Below are 20016 nucleotides of genomic sequence, written 5' to 3'. Positions count from 1 at the left end.
GAGTGGCATGAAACGAAGGAACTCAAAACACGAATTGAATCCTTGCGTCCATAATTCATAAAGCTTGCGTCAAATGATCTATAATATAAAAGGAGCTTGTGATGCAAAGCGATTTTAGTGTATGGATCGCTCATGACTGTACAATGTCAGGTACAATGTACATTTAGGTACAATCAGTGGCGGATCCAGGGGGGGGGGCAAAATAGGCATTTGCCCCCCCCCCAAACGGCAAAATTTTAACATTACACCTATGGACGATGCATGGAAAGAGTCGATAAATTGTTATGGTTTACCCCCCCCCCCCAAAAAAAAAAAACTCTGAGCTGGATCCGCCTCTGGAGTCTGGGTACAATAGTGTTTATGAATTTTTATCCATTTTGCAGGTGTAGGATTTCTCATGTGATTTCTCAGGTTAAGGATATGGACACAATAAAGCTTCATATGGTAGCCCAAAATGATCCAGCTCTTGCGCGCTTGCAACAAGTCTGGCGCAGTCAGTCATCGTGTGCAAGTTTGTGTTGAGAGAGTTCAGTGGTGTTGAGTTTGAAAATTGTTTGCATTGTTATGACTTCAACTTATGAGACTGGGAGCGGGCCGGGATTTGCCGATATTGATATAAATCTTTAAAAGGTAATTACGTGGTTGTTTCATGTGTTATTAAGGCGGTACACATGGAGGTCCCCGCTTCAAAATTAGTTAATCCCTATAATATAGACATCATTCTATAGAGAAACTCATGTTTAGTAAGAATAATGTGGTTTCCAGTTATCTGATCGATAATTTTAAGACCAAAAGCTAACTAATCGTATTCTTACCACGATCTCGGTGGAGCCGCACGACGGTCTGTTGTCAACATGTCAATTGTTGTTAAATACCATTACGCAGAAATGTAGTATCTTCATAAAACCCAACACACTAGGGGAACTGTGGGAAACCGGGGTTTTGGGTGGGGGGGGGGGGGTACTATTTTTATGAAAAAGTGATAGATATACACAAATAATTTTGGAATTACATTACAGTTCTGAGGGCTGTTCACGGGCCCTGTGTGCGGTCGGACCGCACACAGCCTCGAAGCTCCGCCCACTTCGTCCCTACGTCAGCCTTCCGTCACCGCACACAGCGATCGCTGTGGCCGGTCGGGACTGGCCACAGCGGACCGTCCACCGCACGCAGCCGTGACGTCAGAACCGCCTACCCATCCCCTACCCCCACGCCTGCTGGACGCACCGCACACACCGCACGCAGCAGTGTGCGGTGCCCGTGAACACCCCTCTGTATTTTCAATTTTTAATAGAAGATAATTCGGTAATTTTCTTTTTCGGTAAAGCGCCTCACGAGATGCGCCAGATCTGTCGACGAATGATAGCGACTTTTCTGAAAAAGTCTTCAGAAATGTTTCGTTCGTAAATATTTTCGTTCGTGCATTTTCTTTATTTTCGTTTTTTGGTCCGTGCATTTTTTTGTCTGTACATATTTTCATTCTTCGTCCAACATTTCTTCGCCTGTACTGTGCATGTTTTCGTCGGTGGCCAACTCGTGGCGAAGCAGTGCAGTGCCGAAGGCAATGCCTTAGGAGAGATTACAGGCAATAATAGAAGTTATAACGTGAGTTCTTTATTTACAACCAAAGCCGCATTGCGTTAAACTTCCCAGAGCGCCAAACACCAATCGCTGCTACAACAACCGCACTCCGCGCGGACCGGCGGCCGACTGCTCACGAACCCCGCGTCTGCGCGCCGGCGCCGCCAGTGGCGTCGCCAGGCCCCCGGGCAGGGGGGAGCAAGTGGCGTCGCCAGGCCCCCGGGCAGGGGGGAGCAGCTCGCGACACCACACCCTGCCGCCCTTAAAACGGAACACATTCACTTTAACCTGCCGCCCTTAAAACGGAACACATTTTAAACCGGAACGTGGAAACAAACACATTACGCGTCGGAACGTGGAAACAAACACATTTTAAACCTCGGCGATCAGTCGCCTCGGGCACCTCCGGCGCCAAACACATTTTAAACCTCGGCGATCAGTCGCCTCGGGCACCTCCGGCGCCGAGCGGAACGGCGTTGCGAGGGGCCCTCAGTGTCCCCGCCGCCCCTGCCGCCGCCGTCACCGACATCACCGCCACCGCCGGTGTGACTGTAGCCGCTGAGGTCACCGGTATCACCGCCGCCGCCGAGGTGACCGGCACTACCGCCGCCGCTGACGGCATCACCGCCGCCGCTGAGGTCACCGGCACTACCGCCGCCGCCGGGGTCACCGGCACGGCCCTCGCCGCCGGGGTCACCGGCATCACCGCCGCCGCCAAGATCACCGGCACGGCCGAGGCCGACTGCTCCCCGGTCACAGGCCTGACCGGCGACGCCGGCGCGGCTGCCGTCACCGAGGCCATTGGCGCGATCGTCTCCGACAGGGCGCCCGGCGCTGCCGCCGGCGCCACCAGCCCGGTCACCGCCGGCCGTCGCTCTGACGTCACCGCCGGTCGTCGCTCTGACGTCACCGCCGGTCGTCGCACTGACGTCACCGCCGGTCGTCGCTCTGACGTCACCGCCGGTCGTCGCTCTGACGTCACCACTGGTCGTCGCACTGACGTCACCGCCGGTCGCCGCTCTGACGTCACCGCCGGTGCTGTTCCCTGGGTCAGCCGCCGCCGCCAACAGCTGGTCAACGTGGCGCGACCAGATCACGTGTCCCACGTCCACTTCATACGACACGGGACCAGGGCGGGCGACCACCGTGCCGCGGACCCACTTCTGACGACCGTCATACGAGCGGGCCCACACTGTAGCTCCCACGGCGAATTCCCTGCTCCGTCCGCCGGCCGTCTCACGCTGCCGGTCCCGAGCCGCCTGCAGAGCTGTCTCGGCGCTCGGAACCATGAGGTTCATCCGAGTGCGTAGGTTCCGCCCGAACAGCATCTCAGCGGGAGTCCGTCCAGTCGCGGCGTGGGGCGTCACTCTGTACGCCAGGAGCGCGCGTGACAGAGAGAGGTCCACTCCCCCACCGGCCGCCGCGCAGACTCGGAGCGCGTTCTTGACGGTGCCGACTGCTCTCTCCGCCAGTCCGTTTGACGAGGGGTGGTGCGGCGCGACACGAGTGTGACGAATGCCGTTTGACCGCACAAACGCCGCGAACTCCTGACTGGCGAACTGCGGGCCGTTGTCGGTCACCAGTTGCACTGGCAGTCCCAGACGGGCGAAAATATCGCGCATCACGGCCACCGTCCGGGCCGCCGTCGTCGTCTTCATCGGCGCAGCTTCGATCCATTTTGTGTAGCTGTCGACCATTATCAAAAAGGAATGGCCCAGCATCGGCCCAGCAAAGTCGGCGTGCACCCGCTGCCACGGGCCGTCCGTCGGCTCCCACGGGTGCCGTGTCGCCTGCGGCGGCTCAGCTCGCTTTGAGACGCACGCCTGACACCCGCGAGCCAGCGCCTCCAGCTCAGCATCGAGTCCCGGCCACCACACAAAGCGCCTCGCCAGCTGCTTCATGCGAGTGCAGCCGAAGTGACCCTCATGCAGCTCCCGCTTGACGGTGTCGCGCAGGTTGCTCGGGATGACGACTCGGCCGCCCCAGAGCAGACAGTCGGCCTCGGTCGTCAGCTCCTCTCGGCGATTCTTGAAGGGAGCCAGGTCCGGGTCCACCACCGCCGGCCAGCCCGATCGCACCGCCGCCAGAGCGCGGGCGAGCACCGGGTCTCGGCGCGTGGCCACTGCTATCTGCTGCGCGGTCAGACACGGCCCCTGTTCGGCGATGAACATTACGCCGCCTCCGCCGTACGCCGCCTCCTCTTCTGCCGACAGCCGGTTCTCCGCCTCGTCCGGCACCGACAGACGGGACATCGTGTCCGCCAGCCTCATGTCCTCCGTCCGGCGCAGCTCGATCTTGTACTGGTACGCCGCGAGCTGCAGCGCATACCTTTGCATGCGAGCCGCCGCCAGAGAGGGCAGCTCACGGTCCGGGTTCAGGATCCTGGAGAGCGTCCTGTTGTCGACCACCAGGGTGAACGGCCGACCAAACAGGAACTGGTGGAACCGCCGCACTCCGAACGAGACGGCTGCGGCTTCCCTCTCCACTTGGGCGTACTTCCTCTCCGTCGGAGTGAGCGTTCGGGAGGCGTACTGTACCGGCCTCTCGAGCCCCTCGGGCGTCACTTGCATCAGAGCCGCTCCGACTCCTGTCGCACTGGCGTCCGTGACGAGCCGCAGCGGCAGCACGGGGTCGTACCGCATCAGGACCGGCGCCGTGGACAGCATGTCCTTCACACGGCGCACTGCCGCGGCGCACTCCGCCGTCCATGCCCATTCTCATCCTTGTCGCCAGGATGTTATAACGTGAGTTCTTTATTTACAACCAAAGCCGCATTGCGTTAAACTTCCCAGAGCGCCAAACACCAATCGCTGCTACAACAACCGCACTCCGCGCGGACCGGCGGCCGACTGCTCACGAACCCCGCGTCTGCGCGCCGGCGCCGCCAGTGGCGTCGCCAGGCCCCCGGGCAGGGGGGAGCAAGTGGCGTCGCCAGGCCCCCGGGCAGGGGGGAGCAGCTCGCGACACCACACCAAATCAAATATTTTTAGGTTAAATGGTTATGTATCTGGCTTCAGGCCGAAGGCCTGAAGCCTGATGCATGACCACTTAACCTGAAAATATTTGATTTACTATTGCCTGCAATCTATTCCTGCAAGTAACTATTTCCTTATCCGGTAGGCAAAAATCAGTAGGTTAGGTTAGGTTAGGTTAGGTTAGGTTAGGATTCCCGGTAGGCAAAAATCAGTAGGTTAGGTTAGGTTAGGTTAGGTTAGGTTCCTTAATGCCTGGTAGGCAAAAATCAGTAGGTTAGGTTAGGTTAGGTTAGGTTAGGTTAGGATTCCCGGTAGGCAAAAATCAGTAGGTTAGGTTAGGTTAGGTTAGGTTAGGTTCCTTAATGCCTGGTAGGCAAAAATCAGTAGGTTAGGTTAGGTTAGGTTAGGTAAGGTTAGGCTTCTTTAAGCTCGGTAGGCAAAAATCAGTAGGTTAGGTTAGGTTAGGTTAGGTTAGGTTAGGTTAGGACACCTCTTTGAATTTCATCGAGTAATAATCGCTTTTCTCAAATTTAAAGTTGTCCGCGCTTTAGACATAACAATTTGAACCTTGGTATTGTTTGTCATTTCTGGCTGCGATAAAAAATTGTGCACGCGAAACGCATCTGATATTTTTGCAGCCTTGATTGTTTATAAATTGTGTTCATCCGCCGTAACCAGCATGGCGTCAGCGTCGGTTGCGAGGGGTGAGGCATGTGGTGTTTTGGGGTCAATTTTGCCAGCTTTAAATGGTAAGCTGTTGCATTATACTGGCAGGGAATGTTAGATAGTTGGATTAGAGCATGTTGTGATACTAATTGGATTCATATAATTAAAACGAAAACGCTTGGGGACCTCCGTGTTTCCGACCGGAGGTCCCCGGTCGGACCTCCGACCGGGGTCCGACCGGGGTTCGATCTTTCATGTATCAGTGATAAAGATACAATTAACTGGTTTGTTGCCTATTTATTTTACCCTTTTGAATATAAAGTGTCAATTGCAATTCTTATCGACATGAAATTTAATGTATTTCAATTTTATGGATGACGGACTTTATTATGACAATTTATTTTCATCAAGTGTTAAGAATTACATTTTTTCATTGCCCAAGGGCCAAGGGTTTGAGTATGTAACGCTTATGGCCGAGTGGTTTTGAGTTTTCTCCGTTTGTAAGTCAAGCTTCTTGTTTTCTCTTCTAGGTAAACCCTGTTGTTTAATTGGTTAATCTTGAAATGTTTTGAATACAGAATAGAGGGAGTTAATGTGATTCAAATGCAGTGCCATTTTCCAATAAAGTCTTGAGTCAGTTGTGGACTCTCCGTTTCCAAGAGAAGCATAGAGATTAGTAGCTCGAGTACCCTAACTTACCTCAGACTGCCAACATCTGAGCAATCAGCTTAAGCTATTTGGTGCCTGTTAAGCACAGACTACATGGTCATAACCATGAATGAAAAACATTCACTTGACCTTTCTCAGAGAATAGAGTCAATATGAATGAAAAGCCAAAAGGGTATGTATTGAGCTTGAATCTGTGCTGAGCTGCTTACTCCTTGTTTCATAAAAATAATCATCCACATGGCACACCCATTACAACATTTTTATACCGTTATCTTATACAGGGATTCTAGCAATTACATTTTTAATCAGTCAATAATTTATTTCATCCCTTTCAGACTCAGCCCTGCTCTGCCACCTAGAGCGATATCAGCCAACTGTTAATACCAGCGACTGCCGTCGGCGGCGCCACTGTCGCCGATGGAGGAGCTGCAGGCGGCCACGGCGCCCTCTGCGCCGACGGAGGAGCGGCCGCGCAGCCGGGTAGCTCTGGTGCTGGCCTCGGTAACCGGCGTGGCCGCTGTGGGGCTCACCGCCGTCAGCTGGCCGTTCGTGGCGCCCGCCTTCAGAAAGGTCAGCAGCCAGACAGCTGAGAGACACGACCCCTTTCCCTGACCATATGTAGGTAAACTCATGGTGACCTGATTGAGCATCGATTGAGGCCTTTGCTAAGCGCATATGTTGAATGAGGTGCAGACGGAAATAAGCATTTCGACACTGTTGTTATAGGTATAACTGCTTCACTGGATCACATGCATACATAATTAGTCAAGTATTTAAAAAATACTTCATTTGACAAGCCCAGATTTGTTGTAAACATTTGCCTCCTTCTCCTTCCCTGTGTTTCGATCTGAAGCTGTGACTACCAGCATTACTCCATTTCTACATAGTTTGCCCACCATGCTGTCGCCTCTGACCCTGTTGACCGCTGCCCTTCCCTCCAGGTGTGCCTGCCGTACGTGCCAGCCACCACGGAGCAGGTCACTAACGTGCTGCGCGCGCTGAAGGGTCGCTCCGGGCCTCTGGTGGATCTCGGCAGCGGCGACGGGCGCATTGTAAGTACACGTATCGAGGGGTAGAGCGGGTTCGTGTTTATAGGCACAGGTAGTCGGACAGTCGGACTGAGAGACAACGGGGACGGACTAAGGCTGGCGGGCAAAGATAGATCGATAGTCAGACTATGGGGCGGGAATATGGTATTGCTAGTACGGTTATTGTGACATACAAGAAGGGCTGGCGGGCAGACTGGACATATGGGTAGTATTGGGTAATCACGTAGGCAACATAAAAATAATGAGAGACAAAGCAACACCGAATCGACAGATAAATAGAAAATATGGGATAAGAATATAACACAGGCAGACAATCAAACCAACAGACAGACAGACAGGCAGATGCTAGATTCTCGTAATTCTTCATTGGTTCCTGCTCAATGCTGGGACTAGTTATTTATAATGGTCACCTGTAGCTGCTTTCCCCCGTGGCCGTCAGCACGAGTTATGTCAGAAGAATGGCTTTATCAGGGTACATGCTACAAGGGACGGATAAAGTGACAGCTCTCCACACCTAACAATTTGCTGTGTCGCTCACCGCTGGTTGTCACAGAGCCACCGTGCTTAACTACATCAGATTGCACCGACCGCATAGCATGTGCAGCATATTTGAGGCGAGCTCCCTTTCGGTGAGCCAATATTGCACAGAAACTTGATTACTTTAAACTCACTCCAACACGGGACGAATAGTGCTATCCGCTCAGTATCTGAAGACTGGAAATCTTTTCTACTCGATATACGGAAACTTGGGATAACAACCCCAGGTAGGTTTGCCGTAATTACACTGTTGCCAGGCCGTCGGCTGTGCGGCGATGAACATTGAACTCTGACCCGAACTGAAGGGTTTGGGCGTGTGTGGCAGTGCTGTTTTCTGTTTGATCGTAGGGAGGCTCAGTGAGGAACGAACCGTGCCGTCTTTGTTAATGTAGCCTTTAGTACTCTGTTTCGCGGTCACTTTCGGTATTCTCTGAAATGGTACTAGATGATCTGAAATGATACGGGAGTCTCTGAATTACTTTATCATTACATGTGAACAATTAGTAGCAATTTTTACAAGCGAATACTCTTTTAGCTTTAAGTATGCCAGCACCGTGTTGCTATGGACCGCGGGTTCAATAAGTAGCCGACCGACTAGCAATCATTCCTCGATCTCGATCCCCTCTCCACTCTGTCCCATGGCCCCATGTTTCCCATCCGTAACGTATTGGGAGGGGTTCGTCCAGTATGGGGTCCTTTCCCGGTGACTGTTGCGAGGGCCGCGCGCGGATCCCAGTGATGAGCTGGCTTGAGTGCTGGGCAAATACACCAGGCGTGTCGGTGGGGCGGCGGTGGGGTAGTGGTGTGTCATGATGGGTTTGGCGGCTTTGGTGGCGGGATGACAATGTGTTGTGACGGTGTAGCGGTGGTGGGGATGGCGGTGGTACCTAGCGGGAATGGCTGCAGGGCTAGCGGTGTCTGAGGGTGTGTTGTGGCGATGTGGGTTTGGTGGGGCAGGTGATTTTGTGCTGTGGCGTGGCAGGCGGTGGTGGCTTGTGGGACTTTGCGTGTTAGCGGTGTTTGTATGTGCTGCTATAACACAGTCTGGAACGGGGACCGAAATCAAAATCACTGCTTGTTTTGCGCTGAACGACGACCCTTCAATTATCATCAAAACCGACTTAATCCGCTTGCGCTCGACCTCATTTCAGACCGATAAATTTTAATGCACTGCACCCTGTCGCGCTGCTAGCAACAATTTTATCCGACGGCGACCGCCAGTGGACGTATCCGCGATTTATGTGCCGACCTTGGCGGGCTAATATAGCCGCAAAGCCTTGGGGAGGCGCCCTGGCAGCGGCGGGGCGGCGCGTGCCCATCAGCCACGAAGAGACGTGACAGCGCGGCGCATTTGTCTCCATAGCGTCACCGTTCTGTCTACCTCTGACTGTGAGGGGAGTGGTGGAGGACTAGGCTGTCGTATGGTGTAATTTGTATCGTTAAAAAGTCCGATGTTCGGATCTTTTATTTTCGGACCGCTGTTGTCGGATGGGCCCAACGACCAACGGACCTCTGTCCAACGGCCGACGGCCGGCGGACATATGTCCAACGACCAACGAACTTCTGTCCAACGGCCAATAGACCTCTATCTAAGGGCAGACTGATTTTTGTCTAACGACCGACGGACCTCTGTCCAACGACCGATGGACCTCTGTCCTGTCCAATAGAGAGAAAGGAAACAGACAGGAGGAAAGAAAGAAAGAAAGAAAGAAAGAAAGAAAGAAAGAAAAGAAAGGAGAGAGAGTCAAAGAAAGAAAGAAAGAAAGAAAAAAGAAAGGAGAGAGAGAGAGAGAGAGAGAGAGAGAGAGAGAGAGAGAGAGAGAGAGAGAGAGAGAGAGAGAGAGAGAGAGAGTCGGGAGAACTGATGGAAGGAGGGAAGGACAGAGGGAGTGATAATCTGGCAGGCGTTGTTCCGCGCGTGTTCCGGGTCCGACGCCTCCGGCCGCTATCAGGGCCGAGTCCAGCCGACATCACACAGTCAATATTGAGGCCTCCGGCGCCTACCGAGCGGGCTGGGGCTGAGTGGGGAACGGGACTGGTGTTATTAGGTGAGGTGGAGGGGAGGAGAAAGATTCTTTCTCGCGGGTAGGCTCTCGAATGTTATTTACATATCCGATTTCGCTCTTTTGTCTGTTTGGTGTGCAGAAAGTCTCAAAAAACTTTTTCTGCAACTTTCTACAGTTATTTTTGTAATAACCTACGCTTCTTCCATCACGTTATGCTGCTCATTTTCTTCTCCATATTGCTATTAAATCCGATTCAATAAGAATATAATTTATTGTCTGTTTTTGTCTGTTTTATCCCGCTTCCGTAGCTCAGTCGGTAGAGCGTTGGACTACGCGTGGTGAGAGCACGCGTTCCCGGTTACAACAGTCCGGGTTCGAAGCGCGACGGGCGTTTGACGTTTATGGGCCTCCTGACAGGTATGGCTGCGGTTGTTGGCAGGCCACAGCCAGGCGAAGTCAGTGAGGGGACCGGCCGTGCGCGGCTATGTGCGCACGTAAAACTTTAGACTCCAAATTAGGCCATAGAACCGGCATTGCGCGATCAGAGGGTAGAGGGCAGGGTCAACGCAACAAGTTTTGCTTAGCGGGGGCTCTTTCCTTGTGAATCCTTCTAATCAAGAGGTTCGGACTAAATTTGTTTTAAAAAAATGTGACCATCAAACACAGTCACTGTCCTGGCCGCATCATCTACGTTCTTTTGTCTACGCCCACACCTAGGATAAAGTGCTGGTTAGCAGTGGGCCTCTGACTCAATCTCTTGTTTTCTATGCTGCAAGACCTTCGAGATACCCCCGCTTTACTAAAGGTCTTCCTTTTTATTCATTCACACATGACAATAGTATTGTTGAGTAGCAATATACAAGATTTTTCGACATAAGGTCATTCAAACAGATTGAGTGGCCCGATTTGAAGACTTTGAAGCACTTCTTTTGTTCGTTTTATGACATACGGCAGAATGATCGTCAGTAATGTAAAAATGCCCAAACTACCACCAAGGTGGTCGTCTATCGTTGGGACTACTTTTGGCTATGCCCCATTTATGACTTTCGATGGAGGGAAAACAAAACACTTTGGAGAATTGGGGCCGATAAGGGGTGCTTTATACGCGGCGGGGCTACTTTGTTGTCGCTGGTGGGCCATCGTGCCGCGGTTTGTCAGCCTCTGATCAGTCTCAGCGCCGATGGAGATGGTACCGTTCTTCACGACAAGCAAGTGATAGTTGGCAAGGCTCAGGACAGAGAGGTCGCTGGCGCTGCTGCAGACCTTTAAATAGCGAACGTACATAGTGACTGGATCACAAATGCCCTTTGCCAGACCATTATTTTGGGGCAGTCGATGCCATCCACACTGCACACAACACATGTACATACCGATGATTGCTGCGGGCGTGGCAGAGGGGTTTAAACTCCTCCAGTGTGCGGTGGGTGTCGTGGACCACGGGCGCTGCCGAGGGGTACCCACCGCACACCTTCGACCTACAGTGTGCGATCGCTGGAACTCAGCGTGACAGAGCTGTCGCTCCGATCAGTTGCGCAGGACGGCAGTCGATGGGCCCAGGACGGCAGAACTGAGTAGCAGATTCTGCTGATAGAGCTAAAACATATAGGTGTGACGGGACAGTTACGTTGGTATATCTTTAAGCAAAAATATAGTTGTTTTTTAAAGGTAGACTGTCACCTTTTTTTCACTTACCGGTTTTCGTAAGAGGTGCCCGCCCTCACCACAGATGTCCAGTCCATTTTCCGTTATCCTCACCCTGTAACGCGCAATCGCCTCCCAAAGTTCCATTTGATGCCATCTTTTTCGCCGGTGAAAATGCTCATCACTACGATAGCATGTATGACACTTTTCATTACATTTTGGCATCATAGAGATTCATTGTTATTTTTCTTGAATGTTGTGACAAATTTCGTAATACCAATATTAATTTCAACAGCAAAGACGTACATTTAGCAAATTAATGTTGAAGGTTTCCTAGTATACTAGCATGAAGAAAGGCCGATCTCTTAGCATTGTGAAGGATTTCAGGGAAAGGAAAAACTTTGTCGATTTTAATTAAGAGCATTTTATACAAATTTTAAGGAAAAACTCGTCAAAAGGGTTTTATTTATCTTTTCTTATTCACACATATTCAATTCAAAGGCGATAAATTGTTAATTAGCAAATTTGTGGTAGAAGACAATGCTTTTTTTTACTTGAAGGGAAGTGGTAAAGGGAAGACCTGAGGTCCGATCTCTTCAACACTAGTGAAGGGAGCAGACCCTATGACAAAGGTAAGTGGTAGAGGATTTTTGGTTTGCTACCATGTTCTGCATGTTTCCACCCATTGACCTCTATTAGTAGGTATTATGGAGGTCAATGTTTCCACCTCTGTTTCAAACACGACGCGATAAAATTGAAGACTTATTCGGGGCACGTGTCAAATGTATTGGTAATTCATAGGCGATGCTGAAAGTGGTTTCATCCTCATTTCTACGGTCTCTGTGCGCTAATATTTAATGGTTTTCATCGTGGTAAGTTGATATACAACGGTGCCGGAATCTCTCAAGTAACAAGTAACGGGTGTGCACTTAGTTTTGGAAAAAGATCGATTATCTCTTTTTTGAACTTGAAGTTATAAATACAAATGCTGGCATAGTGAATACCTAATCATGCAATTGAGGATGAGCATGCCAAAATTCAAATTTATACAATTGACTTGGGGAAACTACCCATGCTGGAAACTGCCAGTCTGCAAGGTATGGCAATTTCGACAAGATCTGGTCGGTGCGGGCTTGTTCAGCTGTTGCGGCGTGGTGCGGATTTCGCTTGGTGTGCGGATTTAGTGGATCACAGTGCAGATTTGGCTTGGCGATGGACTTGACGGACAAGACGATATTGATGAGGCAAATTGAAAAACATTGCTGGAGCTTTTATGTGTAATTCAGTGTCCCCTGGGTTTAAATGAGTGTGCAACTGCTGGTCATTTTTGGGTTCTGTGCGGATCTTTTACCCTCAGCCCACATTGGGGTGGATTTTCCGGTTTTTCAAGGGTTGGTGCGGATTGTGAACTTGGGCTAGTGCCCTTCGTCGACATGCGAGCGATACTTTGCAGCATGGCTGCGCACGGCTGCAAAGTATGGCTTCAGCTTCAGCAATGTTTTTCAATTTTCCTCATATATCTTGTCTGGTCTGTCATGTCCATCAACAAGCAAATCTGCAATGTGCTACACCAGTGTCCCAAAATTAGGGATATTTTGGCTTGGGTGTTCGAGGGTAAAATTCCTCACTACAAAGAGGACTGAAAGTGGAAAATTGCCAGTCAGAAAGATACAAAGAAGAATGAAAACATGATCACCATTTTCTATGTGAATGTTACAGGATGTGGGAGCTGCGATGATTTAATGGAATTTGAATGTAGGTACAAGCCAGCCAGCAAATGTACATGCGGATGATCTTAGTTGTTAAAGTTGGGAGGGCAACTTGTCCTGGAAAATTAAAGGTGATAGTGGACCGAGTGGACTATTCAATTTCACAAGGATTTCACTTTCCACCCAAATCTTGGGACACTGGGCTACACTAGATCTGCACCCTACCAGCCAAATCCGCACCACGCCGCATCAGATCAGCACCAGCTGAACAAGCCTGCACCGACAAGCTTTTGTCAAAATTGCAATGCTTTGCAGACTGGGAAACTACTAGGCGCAAATCCAAATATTGATCGACCAATAAACAGTTGAAGTGAGCAGGGCTATGACCAAACTAGGAATAAATAATTTAAATATGAATGCTTATAATTATAAATAGTTATAAAAAATTAGTATTTGTCAATCACCATTCAGCGACCGTTGACCTGACTCAGTCTGAAAAACGTGGCAGCCACGTTTTTCAGACATGCTGAAAGCTGTCATGCTGCACCTCTTAATATTAATTGTAAAACAACTTTAAATGACAAATACAGCTTTTCTTTTACAGCAGCAACATGGTAAACCGTTGTTGTGTCAAGACATGCAAGCAACACTTTGATTACAAGCCCCAACATAAGCAGGGTGCAAAATGGAAACTACACAGGTATGTGATCTCGCCACTGTCATTGCAGTATTTGAAATGCAGTATCATGAGGGTTATATTTTACCAGATAAACGCCTTTTGGGCGAAGACCGAACGAGCGAGAGAACTGTAGCTTTTCTTGACAAGGGGTCCTCTGACTTCGGGAATTTTTCAGCTATCGACACAAAATTGGCACACTGCTAGAACTAGACACACTCTACAGTATGTTATGAAAATGAATGAACCGGGGTGCTTGGGACATTCACTTTGCACGTGCAATGAATTCATATCCTATACTGTAGGTAGATTTCCATATCAATTTCACGTGCTTTCAATAATTCTTTAGACGTTTCAGTTCGTTACAGTCTCAAAAGGTCTCGGTTATCTTTCAGTCTACCCCCAAGACCTAACTTATTGTTTTTTCCCTGGCCCGGCATGCTCTCGGCACCATCCCTCCAATTCTGGCCCAAGGCAACGCACGAGCGCTGCCTGCATCTAGTATTGAAAAGACTTCGCTTCGCTTGCTCGCTCGTAACAACCTATGTAGGCTGTCGCCATTTATTGTGGCACAAATGTAAATGCACAGAGAAACCACCTGCTTTATTACCAAGAATTTGAGAAATCAAGCGATTACACCCCAAATCGCTTCCTCCAGCATTGCATTGCAGTATTTGAAATCACCTAACCTAACCCCAAATCGCTTCCTCCAGCCGGAGGCTGTACCCTCGAAGGTAAGCGCGCTCCGTGGCCGAGAGAATTCCAGCGGTAGTGTTAGACGCGAAAGCAGCTGGTGCGGACGGCCATATTTTGCTCGAACGCGTAATCGCGTGCCGGTGGGGTGGTTCTATTATTTGTCTGAGTGAGAGGCGGCTTACCCATGGGGCGGTATATGGTGCAGAGCTGGGCGCCACTGACAAAGAGAAGGACGCTTATAATGTGACACAATGTGTTCTAATGTTATAATATCTTTTTTCGGCATGGGCCAAGTGCATGTGACCTTGGGGTGGTGCGTCAGTCAATAGTATGGAGATGAGTGCCTGTGGGCTGTGACGTTATGACGTTGTGCGTTGTTTTGTAATTGTGCCGTCTTTTGATGGGGCGAAGGCTTGCAAATCCGCCCCATTGGAACAAAAAGACATTATTGGCACGCCCCCCCCCCCCCCCCCCAGCAGGGCACGGGTAAACACTAGGGTGGCACTTAGCAATAGGGTGAATTCTATGTTATCCGATTTTTAGGCGTGCGGGTAGTTTTCTGGTTCCATTCCCGTAAAAAATAATGTGTGCAAAATGATTTTGAAAAATATTGATATTTAGGGGTCGCGAATTGAGGTCAAAGTTGGCAGTTTTGGGGAAAAAATCAACTTTTTGGAAACTACTTTAAACCTATTTGGAATGGCATATGTGGTCATTAAGCGTCATATCCGACGTATTTTGACCTTTATTTGTATAACAATTGCTTATCCCATCACTTCCGGTCGATCGTAGCTTGGATCGTAGCCAGTCCAGGTCAGGCCAAGACAGGTCTGATCTGGGCTGTTTTACCCATGTCAGGCCTGTTTTTGGCCTGCGACCGGTGCCTTCTCACAGTGGAGGTCATATCCTCTTATAAGTGTGAGGAGTGAACGGTCTCTCCTGTTCCAAAGGGAGGACGAGCCCCACAGTTCTATCGGTTCTTGAGACATGCTCCTTTTCTGCCAAAGAGAATGTGAAGAAGTTGGAGTCAGCCTATCGCCGGCGGGGGAAAGCAGAGGCGAGAGTGGGCATTGAGCTGCACTGGTTTATTGTGCTTTCGGGATGTTCTTCCGTGGGCGCTTCTTCCGACTCTACATAGTGCCAGTGCCAGCAACAGACTTACCCGGCCGTTGCGGCGCGCACACGGAGGGAACGTCTTTGACGATGGCGACCATGAGAGAGAAACGTCGACTCACACTCCCAAGCGCATGCGGGCGAGCGGACGTCCCCAACAGTGAACTGGCCTCGACCGGGCCAAACTGCCCAACCGTAATATGTGAAGAACACGTGAACCTGTTATCAACTGCGGCACGGAACTTCTGATACGACTCCGGCTGAACCGCGAGAGAAGGAGCGTCGACCGATTCTAGGTCCTGGTGATGGGGGGGGGGGGGATTAGGGTGGCCAAGCTCCTCGCCGTTCCCAAACTCCCCTCCATCCAAGCACAGGAGGCCATGCTCACAGCGCTGGGGGGCTAGGAACTGGAGAAGCGGAACTGCGGCCTTTTGCTTCGACGCCACGACACCGAACAGCATGCTGGTGAACGGTACTTTAGCCCTTATCGAGCAGAAGCTGGATCGGCCCGTCCTCCAGCTGGCCTGCCGGCACCACGTGTAAGAGCTGGTCCTAGAGAAGGCCTTCTCCACTTGCCGTAGAATCTCGAGCGGCCTCTACATCCGGCTGTTTAAGAGGTTCAAAGGCGGGTGGGAGTTCATGCTTCATTGACAGGATCACACCGGTGGCGTTCGCCGTCGACGCCGTTCCGGAGTGGGACAAGCTGCTGGTCAGCTTCCATCGCTTCCATCGCTGGACTATGCCTAGCTCCGGGAAGACTACCGAAAACTTCTGGAGCTCTGCGTAACTGCTCTCGGTGGAGTTCCAAGCACGGCATCCGTTTCTCCGCCTCAGAGTACTCCACTGAGTTAGGTGGATGGCAAAGACCATCCGTACCGTGGGTGCCTTCCTCTTCAGGGAGCGGCTCCGGCTGACGGTGGCCGAGGCCCAGGTCATCAGACGCTGTGCGCTGTTCGTTGCCTGCAAGTTCGCCGCCGCCGCCGCCGCCTGGTCTGGGACTCTACTGCCACTGCGCCGGCTCTGGACCTGACCTTCGTGAACTCGTTCTGCACCTACCCCGACAAGGAGCTGTCGAAGACGACAGTCCCGGTCTTCGGCCGTCACCTGTAGTAATTGAGGGATCGGCTGGTGACTCTGGAGCTTTTAGACCCCGACCCTCGGGCTCAATCAAGACATGGTGCGGGCAATATAGACTTGTAGGAGAGGGGACCCGCCCCATAAGTCCTTAGTGGGCACTATGAACGCCGCTCTCGCGACCGAGACGTTGGCGAGCTTCCTCACACCATCGTTCAAAAAGCTCTCAAGGATACACGACCTGGACGCGGGGCTCATCATCAATGACCAAGGCCACTGGGAGGACAGCAGCTACCAAACCGCAGCTCGTGTAGTCCGGGAGCTGCGGGTGGTGAATGACTTCACCAGGCGCGATATGGCGCTGATGTTGGACTGGCACTCATGAAAGACAAAGATTAGCGCCAGTTCTTCCTCCATGTCGTTAAAAAGATCACAGAAAACGCTAACCTGACACCCGAAGATCGACTGCAATTGCTAACCAGGCTACACACAAAGTGATCTGGGTGCCCGTTGCCCATGATGCCCCTCCCTCCAATGAGGCGCCAATAATCTACTAAAGAGGAGGAACTGGAGTAGTGGAGTACATGGACCAGCGTTCTGGCGTGGCCGAAGCTGCATGGAATATCAATAAACAATATGAAAATGACTAAGAAATGCCTTATTATCATCCGATTATAGCGTAATAGGAAACTCAGAAGCGATTTTAATGATATTGAAATATGCTACCAAAATCTCAATTTTGACCTTGATTCGCGACCTCTAAACATCAATATTTTCCCATAAAAATTTGCCTCCCTTATTTTTTACGGGAATGGAACCGGAAAACCACCCGCACGCATTAAAAATCAAAAATTGATTTTTAAGTGCCACCCTAGAGGGTAGGTCACTGAGGGTCACAATATGAAAATATCCTGTGATACATGTTTTATGGTCCATTTTATATGTCAAATGCGATTATGTGGGTCAGGTAGCCTTTGGGATCAGTTTAGATTATGTTCTGGTGAAGGTCAGGTCAAGGTCAGGTCAGGGTCAGGTCAAATTAGGTCAAATTTCAAAGTTGATATTTTTGCATAAAATGGATATCGGTTCGATGCAACTCGTCACGGGGAGTTCAATGGTGGTCTTTGTTTTGCGCTACCTGCTCTAGAATTGCCAAAAATTGAGTTCAAAAATTTGACAATTGTAATGTCAATTGTAATGAACAATGTAATGTAATGTAATGTAATGCAATAATGTAATGCAAGTATGGAGATGAGTGCCTGTGGGCTGTGACGTTATGACGTTGTGCGTTGTTTTGTAATTGTGCCGTCTTTTGATGGGGCGAAGGCTTGCAAATCCGCCCCATTGGAACAAAAAGACATTATTGGCACGCCCCCCCCCCCCCCCCCCCCAGCAGGGCACGGGTAAACACTCTGGTAGTTCACCAACCTCTCTCTGCACTGTGATTTCAGAACCTTGGTACGTCACCTGCGACGGCGACGTCACCTGCGAGTTCCGCGGAACCCCTGACGCCGTCACCAGCTGGACCATCCGCGGCACTGGACCATCCGGCGACGGCCGTGACGCCGTCACCAGCTGGACCATCCGTGGCACTGGACCATCCAGCGAAGGCCGTGACGCCGTCACCAGCTGGACCATCCGCGGCACTGGACCATCCAGCGACGGCCGTGACGCTGTCACCAGCTGGACCATCCGCGGCCCTGGACCATCCAGCGACGGCCGTGACGCCGTCACCAGCTGGACCATCCGCGGCCCTGGACCATCCAGCGACGGCCGTGACGCCGTCACCAGCTGGACCATCCGCGGCCCTGGACCATCCAGCGACGGCCGTGACGCCGTCACCAGCTGGACCATCCGCGGCACTGGACCATCCAGCGACGGCCGTGGCGTCGACTCTGCCAGTGCCGGAGAGGTCGGCGACGTCACCTGCGCCGCTGGTGTCAACACCGCATGGACATCAGCTGCGAGCTGGTAAACGGCGGTGGAGTGGAAGCAGGTGAGAACTGGCAACCTATTTATGACAAACTTTTCTTTTTTGCTTGAGGGGTGATTCTGGTGTCTTTCTGCTAGAATTATTCAAATTGGGCTTTATCTATTATTTTGACCATGGACGTGCCTCGAGCATACTGCAGCAAAATTTTTACATTTATACCCCCCAAAACCCCCCTAAATATTGACCTAGAGCAACCAAATTTGCGCAGGGGCGAGAACTCCAGGGGGCCCACCTACCTACCAAATTTGGTGTTTCTAGGTGCCATAGGAGCCAATCGCGAGGGGGGTCGCATCACCCCCCCCCTGCCAGGCCGTGTTATGAAAAATGTCCTGCCAGGGCGAGGGTTAATGTAGGAGCTATGCACACATAAAGCATGTGTTGTTTACAGCATGGTACTTCGGGCTGCAGGCTTGAAATGGAACGGACTTTAGTCTTATCTGCATGTGGTAGCTCGAGCAGAGGTATTACATCTGCTTACGTGTCCCGTAGCAGCATTTTACACCTTGTCCTGCTCTCCCACAGAGCGCGCAAGCCACCAGCCAGCTGACTCAGAGCCCAGGGGGCGTTCGCCACCAACATCCGCACGGCGCAGCTGCAGAGGTGATTTCTGCCATGGAGCAGCATCCGCGGCTCCATGACATCATCCTTCCATCATTCTCCATCATCATTTCCGGAGCTCACCCGACGGCGGAGCTGGCGACGCCCGCGCCCCGCCTGGCCGTCCAGCCTGCGCGCTCCGCCGCGCGCCGCGGGCCCGGCTCGCCGAGACGTCCGGCTTAGGTCGGCGTTTGAGGCGCGGCGGGGGGCAACGTCTCTGTGCCCTGCACCGGGTCCCCGCCGCCTGCGGTCTCTTCTGCTGCCGCCACTGAGGGGAACGGCTCTTCTTTGAAGACATCATCGGTCGACGGTGATGCTGGCGGGCCGGTGGCGGCGTGCCCCGTCGGCAGCGCGCCTGGGGAGGACGCTGGTGACGACGAATCTTCATCGCCGTCGGCACCGGTCGCGAGCGAGTCGCTGTTTAGTTGGCCTGCTACTGTGCCAAAAAGTGCGACTGTGGCCAGACTGGTATACGATTTGTCAGTGCTTACGCCCCTCTTGCCGTGCCGGCCGTGCTCTTTGCCGTCTATTGGGGATGCGTTAGAGTTATCGTTTTGGGGTTTATACCGGTATCAAGATTGATTTAAAAGATGGATTTCATCACATTTCTCGCGCACGTTCCACACGTCCTTTTGGTGTTTTGTATGATGGTAAAACGTGCTTATACCTTTTCTCTGTTACCAATGGGCCCTATTAGGTACTGCATCTCCTGCATTATTAGGTAGAGATGCAGTACCATTATTAGGTACTGCATTATTAGGTACTGAAGGAGATGCAGTTAGGTACTGCATCTCCTTCGGAGATGCAGTACATAACAGATGCTTTCAGTGAACTTGTAGAGTCGAGATTTAACGTCAGGTGTTTGGCGTATTTAGATGATTTTCTTTTCATGTCCAAGGACGCTGAATGGTATCGCTGCGTTTCTGACTAGTGTTGGGTTGTGTATTAATTTCAATAAATTAGTTCTCGTTCCGTTGCATGTTTTTACGTTTCTTGGTGTGTCGATTGACTTTGGGCGTGATTCTGCGCGTGTT

General features: G+C 51.3%; 2 protein-coding genes and 1 long non-coding RNA gene across 6 annotated transcripts in view; 2 read left to right on the top strand and 1 right to left on the bottom strand.

The window, feature by feature from the left end:
- The first annotated feature begins 486 nt into the window (after positions 1-486).
- Positions 487-20016, top strand: part of LOC122387149 (ATP synthase subunit C lysine N-methyltransferase-like) — a 53338-nt gene continuing 33808 nt past the window's right edge. For 2 of the 4 annotated variants that reach the window (XR_006257505.1, XM_043377059.1), the window contains exons 1-3: positions 5222-5305; positions 6227-6461; positions 6833-6943. Coding sequence is in view for 3 of the 4 variants with exons in the window: in XM_043377059.1 (XP_043232994.1) it covers positions 6309-6461; positions 6833-6943 (264 nt within the window). In the remaining variant the exon portion in view is untranslated. Of the gene's footprint in view, positions 631-5218; positions 5306-6226; positions 6462-6832; positions 6944-20016 lie in introns of those variants that run through there. The other 2 variants (XM_043377061.1, XM_043377060.1) reach the window with 2 other exon arrangements.
- LOC122387147 (uncharacterized protein K02A2.6-like) lies at positions 2632-4247 on the bottom strand. The gene is made up of 2 exons (XM_043377056.1): positions 2822-4247; positions 2632-2651 (listed from the first exon to the last, which is right to left on the bottom strand). The coding sequence occupies exons 1-2, from the start codon at positions 4245-4247 to the stop codon at positions 2632-2634; spliced, it is 1446 nt and encodes a 481-aa protein (XP_043232991.1).
- On the top strand, positions 11823-19958 carry LOC122387151. Its single transcript, XR_006257507.1, has 4 exons — positions 11823-11996; positions 13438-13533; positions 17844-18388; positions 18908-19958. It is a non-coding gene; the product is annotated as an uncharacterized LOC122387151 (long non-coding RNA).

Source organism: Amphibalanus amphitrite, unplaced genomic scaffold, assembly GCF_019059575.1.
Source record: "Amphibalanus amphitrite isolate SeventyFive unplaced genomic scaffold, NRLGWU_Aamphi_draft 000275F_arrow, whole genome shotgun sequence".
In the NCBI taxonomy this organism is placed as follows: Eukaryota; Metazoa; Arthropoda; class Thecostraca; order Balanomorpha; family Balanidae; genus Amphibalanus; species Amphibalanus amphitrite.
The sequence above is the reverse complement of the archived record's forward strand: the minus strand, read 5'-3'. Positions and strand labels throughout refer to the sequence as shown.

Coding starts and splice junctions, on each gene's coding strand:
- LOC122387147 (XM_043377056.1), bottom strand. CDS start 4,247: ATGCTGTCCACGGCGCCGGTCCTGATGCGGTACGACCCCGTGCTGCCG. Junction 2,652..2,821: donor GGCGGCTCGGGACCGGCAGC/GTGAGACGGCCG, acceptor CACGTTGACCAG/CTGTTGGCGGCGGCGGCTGA.